Here is a 6,000-nt window from a genome sequence, read left to right on the forward strand (position 1 = left end):
TCCACTCCAATCTCTGTTCATCTCTCTTGTTTCTTTTCTCCTTCTTTCATATCCATCGTAACGCGATAAAAATAAATTCTTGACAATCGCTCGACTCAAACTTTCGTATAATCGTTCGATTCGTCCAGCTAAAAGACCTCTTTGAAGATGCAGAAGGACGTAATCGTGGTCGCGCACGACACAAATCGAGGAGTCGCAAACGGCCAATGCGAATAGGTAATTTCCTAGTCACGTGTGAAAGTACCTTTGGAATCCAGCGCCCAAGCCGGTCTCCTGACCTTTGCCGTCCCGTTCGATGGAGTAGAACGAGCGAGCTTGTACGACGATCTCGGAGAGATGCTGCGCATGGCCATCTCTTCTTGTCAGCGTTCCATTTAGAAAGAAAGTCGTCGCGATAGAATCTCGATAGAAGAGAACGAATTACGCGTTTCTGAATCTGCGAACGTCGAGTCAAATCCAACGATTCTTGCGTCGGATCACTTCTCGAGTTCGACTGCGTGATCGGAACTTGATTCTTTCAGAATTAATTTGGTAGAAAAACCGTATCATAGATGCGTCGCAAATATTGCAGCCGAGCGAGATCGCTGAAATTTCTCGACTTTTAGGCGACTCGATGGAAGATCCACTCTCCTTGCTTTCTTCGACCATAGGTATGTCATTTGTTCGAACTACGTGGAGCGATTTTCTTTCGGATCGTCGTGCTCGGTATCCTATTGGACGGCCGCGACACCGCGGTTAAAACTCGCCGTACTAAGTCGTACGCAATAGGGTCAAGACCTGCTTACGTACCCTCGATCGGCTTTACCGTTGACCGCCGACGTTTCGGCTTTACTGTTTCGCCAACTCGTCGTTGATCCGACTTCGTCGAGACTCAGCCCTCGTTATTTTTCGACAGGATGACGAGCCACCGGAAATCACGTACTGCGTGGTGGAACACACTGGTACGCTCACGCTTCAAGCGATGACACCGACTTTGCCAATGCCGGCCGAAGAAGAATTGAACAAGATGTTCCTCGAGTTGGTCGACGAGCTCGATTTGACGCAGGCCAATCGGCAAGCGGTTCTGGCACTTCCGGCTAATAAGAAATGGCAGATATATTGTTCCAGAAAGGGAAATGGAACGCTCGAAAACGGAGGCTTGAGAACGACCGATCTCAGCGGGGATCCTGACGATTACATCGACAGGATCAGGGCCATTGCCAGCGTAAGTTGAACGTTATAACTTACTTTTCCCCATACATTTTCGAATCGATCGCATCGAGCCGTTAGCAGTCGTCTCGCTTTCGTCGAGAAGGACGCTTGTTAAAAATCGTCGAGCGAAGAGCAAAAGTTCGGAAAAACTGACGGCCCCTCTCGTAACCGACGTTTCATATTTCAGAGTCAGTTCCCGGAGGAAGGAGAGGAGGCAGCGATACGAATGCGTCAAGTGGAGGCCCTGAAGACGGCTCTGAGAACGCAACCGCACAGCTTCGTCCTAAGGTTCATCGAACTGGACGGTTTGAACGCTTTACTGCAGGTTCTGGAAAGAATGGACGTCGAGGCGGCCAACAGCAACCTCCACACAAGCGTGATTGGTTGTTTGAAAGCTTTGATGAACAATTCGGTCAGTGTGAGACTTAACCAATCGATAATTATCGCCCGTAACAAAGACGAGTTCGAGGGATTATCGATCGAGTTCTTTTGCAGAATGGCAGAGCACACGTACTGGCACATCCGACAGCGATCAATACCATATCTCAATCACTCGCGACGGAGAACATAAAAACAAAAATTTCGGTATTGGAAATACTCGGTGCGGTATGTTTGGTACCCGGTGGCCATCGTAAAGTTTTGGAAGCTATGCTGCACTTTCAACAATATCATTCCGAGAGAACGCGTTTCCAAAGCATAATAAACGATCTCGACAAAAATTTCGGCATCTACAAGGACAATCTCTCTCTCAAAACGGCCATAATGTCCTTCATCAACGCCGTCCTTAATTACGGACCCGGTCAAGTCACCTTGGAGTTTAGGCTCCACCTCAGATACGAATTACTCATGCTCGGCATCCAGCCGATTATTGAAAAACTAAGGAAGTACGAGAACGAGACGCTCGACAGGCATCTCGATTTTTTCGAGATGGTTAGGAACGAGGACGAGAAGGAACTGGCTAGGAAGTTTGAGAAGGAACACGTGGACACCAAGAGTGCCACGGCCATGTTCGACTTGTTGAGGCGAAAACTCAGCCATACGGCAGCCTATCCTCATCTGCTTAGCCTCTTGCAACATTGCTTGCTGTTACCACGTAAGTCTGTTTCGGAAGAATCGACCCGTCCACGTAGTTAAGTCCGATTCAATCGGTGGATCATTTTCTTCCTTCGTTCCAGTCGATTACGGCTCACACCCGCAACATTGGCTACTATTCGATCGGATCGTCCAACAAATCGTCTTGCAGACCGAGGGAAACGAATCGGGGGCGCCGAAAAATCCTGACGTCGCGCCGATCGACATCAACGTGAAGGAAATCGTTCATCTGTTGGCCAAGGAGGAGGAACTGGTCGCTGCCAGAAAGAAAGCCGAAGAATTGGAACGCGAGAATTCCGATATGTCAACGAGATTGGCCAAGAAGGAACAGGAGCTCGATTTACGAACGCAAGAGAAGGTAACGCTGTAAGAAACCCTTTTGCTAATTATGTAATCGAGCCGATCTCAAAGAGAAGCGGTCGGATCCGCTTCGGATTCCCTTTTTTAGGAGGACATGGAGGCAAGCTTGGCGAGGATCAAGGAACGTCTAGAGAAGGAAACGTCGATGCATATAGAGACCAAACAGAGGATATCGGAGTTGCAGGACAACCTCGAGACCCTGTCGCGTCAAATCAATAACGAAAAGTCCGAGAGGAAACGATTGGAACAGTTGGTAGCGTCGGGAAGTTTACCGGACGATGCCAAGGCTACTTTGAAGATCGTAGACGACGAGGTCCTCGAAAAGGTCGAAGCCAAGCCGTCGCCACCTCCGCCGCCTCCGCCCCCTCTGGCACCGCCTCCACCGCCTTGTCTGATGCCGGCCGCACCGCCTCCCATGAAGGTAATGACGACACCGACGTCGCGATCGACGTTTTTAAATGTAAACGACGAAAATGTAACGACCATTGACACCGATCGACGTCGACGTTTCTTCGATAGGTCGAGATAGTGAAGAACGTTCCCCAACCGAGCAATCCACTGAAATCCTTCAACTGGTCCAAGATACCGGAACAGAAGCTCCAAGGTACGATTTGGTCCGAGCTCGACGACACGAAACTGTACAACGTCATGGATTTGGAATCGATCGACAAGATCTTTTGCGCCTATCAGAAGAACGGCGTATCCGCGGAAGGTTCCATCGAAGATCTCCGTACTCTGGGAAAGAATAAGAAAACTATGTCGGTGATCGACTCGAGGAGAGCACAAAATTGTACGATATTATTGTCGAAGCTTAAGATGTCTGACAACGAGATCACCAGGACGATACTGTCGATGGATCAACAGAACATATTACACATCGACATGGTCGAACAATTGTTAAAATACATTCCGTCGTCGGAAGAAGCCGCTCTTTTGGACATGCACCAAAAGGAATTACAAAATAGGGCCGATTGTTTCCTCTATCAAATTTCGAAGTAAGAACCGGTGCACCGCGCCCTTCTCCTCTATCTTCTTCCTTCCGACTCTTGCTTTCTTCCTCCTTTCGTCGCCGTTCTTTTAAGTCTTCATCGAATCTTCATTCTTTCAGAGTTCCTCACTACGAGCAGAGACTGAGATCGTTGCACTACAAGAAGAAATTCTCGGCCAGTATAGCAGAATTAACGCCAAGAATGCGAGCTGTTCTCGAAGCTAGTCGCCAAGTTGCAAGATCCAGAAGACTTAGGAAACTGTTAGAACTGGTTCTGGCTCTTGGGAATTATGTAAATCGCGGAAACGCTCGCGGTAACGCCTGTGGATTTCGATTAGCTTCTTTGAATCGTCTAGTCGACACGAAATCTTCTTGCTCGAAAGGCACCACTCTTTTGCACTATCTCGTGCAAATCCTCGAATCGAGGTTCCGCGAGGTTTTGGACATCGAAGAGGATATGCCGCACGTTAGGACAGCTGCTAGAGTCAGCATGGCTGATCTTCAAAAGGAGGTGGCTAACTTGAAGAACGGTTTGCAGGACGTTCAAAGGGAAATCGGTGGGTGTGTGGGTGTGCAACAACGGGCCGTGTTCCAAGGAGAAATTGCGAGTAAATCTTTTTCGCTCTGTTTCCTTTCAGAATTCCATCGAGGCCAATCTCAGGTATTGCAAGGTGACATGTTCTTACCAGCTATGAGAGACTTCCAGGCGCAAGCCACCTGTAGATTGGCCGAAGCCGAGGACCTCTTCCAAGATATGAAGACCAGGGTAAGAACGGACGATCCTTTACATTTACCGTACATCGTGCCTTTTCTTACACTAACCAATCCGTTCCGATTTCAATCGATCGACGCAGTTCGACCGAGCTGTCAGACTGTTCGGCGAAGACTCGGCAGGTGTACAACCGAATGAATTCTTCGGTATATTCGAAAACTTCCTTCAAGCGCTTGCCGAAGCTAGACAGGACGTTGAAAACATGAGAAAGAAGATCGAGGAAGAGGAGCGTCGTGCTAAACAGGAACAAGAGGTATAACGAAACGGAATTATTCGATCGACTTCTTCAACGTTGCTTTATCTAATCATTCCTTTGCAGTTGCGAAAAAGGACGATGGAAAGAAAGAATTCTCGTGAAGGGATATTAAACAGTATATCGTTAAGTAAAAAGAACGAAGCTAACGGTAATCAAGGAGACAACAAAGGGGAATTCGACGATCTAATTTCTGCCCTTCGTACCGGAGACGTCTTTGGCGAGGACATAGCCAAATTTAAAAGATCCAAACGTAGGCCGGTGACGCCATGTGGTCAGGAATCACGTAGGCACAGCGCTCATAGAGAAGATTCGCGAGAACGACATTAGACCGTGCGGAATTTATTTTTGCTCGAAGATGGCAAAAAGCATGAGACGAAAGAAAGGAGAAGTTCGTCAAATTTCGATATAGAGAACTTTAGTTACGTCGACATACAAGTCTAAAGCTCTTTTTAAAGGACGAACTCGAACGTCCATGGGAATCCTTACGATTAATAACTACCCTAACTTGTGATTATAATTTTAGAAATGACGAGTCTTTATACAAATCGTATTTCGCGATCGGTGGTGCTACGTTGACCGTTTCCTAACATAATTCACAGACTGCGTAGATAGATTGTATTCGCTCTTTAAAGTCGAAGAAAGATCTTTACGAAGATCCAGGATTAAAATACGAATCGATTTTCTTTGTATATAGATCGTAAAGTTTTCGTGTTTGTTTAGGGGAAAACAAAAAAAAAAAAAAAAGAAAAAAAAGAAACAAAAAATGTTCGGACCAAGACTTACCAGCTAATACGAATCAAAAACGTTTCATCGACGTTGATACCAATCAAAAAAAAAAAGGGACTGATACACTCGTAACGATTTTCTCTTTTTCTTTTTCTTTGTAACCAACGTTATTCGTTCAGCAGGAAAAATATTGGAAAAACGGAGGCCTATAATTCACAGCGTTCGTTGTGTCGAGTAATCCACAAGTCTGACTTTTCTATTGTTCCATTAGAAAGAAAAAAAACACCGAGAATTTATCGTCGACAAATTTTGACGATAGGGTTCGATGTCTACGGACGAGAATATACGAGGAACGAATAAAAGAGACTCGAATGAAAATGGAGATTAGAAAATCCCGCTGTATAGAAATCGGTGTTTTGTAAGCTTTTGTACTTTTGTAAATATACACTAATATCGATGTCTATTTCTCGCAAAAAAATCTTAAGAAAACTTTTTTCTCGCGAGAATCTCGATATCCGATTTAATATATTAATTATATATTACGCGTCTCTCACTGATATCACACCATGTATTAATATTTGAGAAAATATATCTAATAAAAAATTAAGATACGAA

General features: G+C 45.7%; 1 protein-coding gene across 7 annotated transcripts in view; it reads left to right on the forward strand.

The window, feature by feature from the left end:
• LOC122635646 (disheveled-associated activator of morphogenesis 1) overlaps positions 1–6,000 on the forward strand; it is a 28,253-nt gene extending 22,253 nt beyond the window's left edge. For all 7 annotated transcript variants that reach the window (XM_043826093.1, XM_043826092.1, XM_043826090.1 and 4 more), the window contains exons 3-12: positions 896–1,204; positions 1,379–1,603; positions 1,687–2,284; positions 2,367–2,641; positions 2,732–3,064; positions 3,163–3,638; positions 3,752–4,188; positions 4,270–4,397; positions 4,486–4,656; positions 4,723–6,000. In XM_043826093.1, the coding sequence (XP_043682028.1) occupies positions 896–1,204; positions 1,379–1,603; positions 1,687–2,284; positions 2,367–2,641; positions 2,732–3,064; positions 3,163–3,638; positions 3,752–4,188; positions 4,270–4,397; positions 4,486–4,656; positions 4,723–4,986 (3,216 nt within the window). In that variant the 3' untranslated portion in view covers positions 4,987–6,000. The remainder of the gene's footprint in view (positions 1–895; positions 1,205–1,378; positions 1,604–1,686; positions 2,285–2,366; positions 2,642–2,731; positions 3,065–3,162; positions 3,639–3,751; positions 4,189–4,269; positions 4,398–4,485; positions 4,657–4,722) is intronic.

The sequence above is a fragment of the Vespula pensylvanica genome, chromosome 18 (genome assembly GCF_014466175.1).
Source record: "Vespula pensylvanica isolate Volc-1 chromosome 18, ASM1446617v1, whole genome shotgun sequence".
Lineage (NCBI taxonomy): Eukaryota > Metazoa > Arthropoda > Insecta > Hymenoptera > Vespidae > Vespula > Vespula pensylvanica.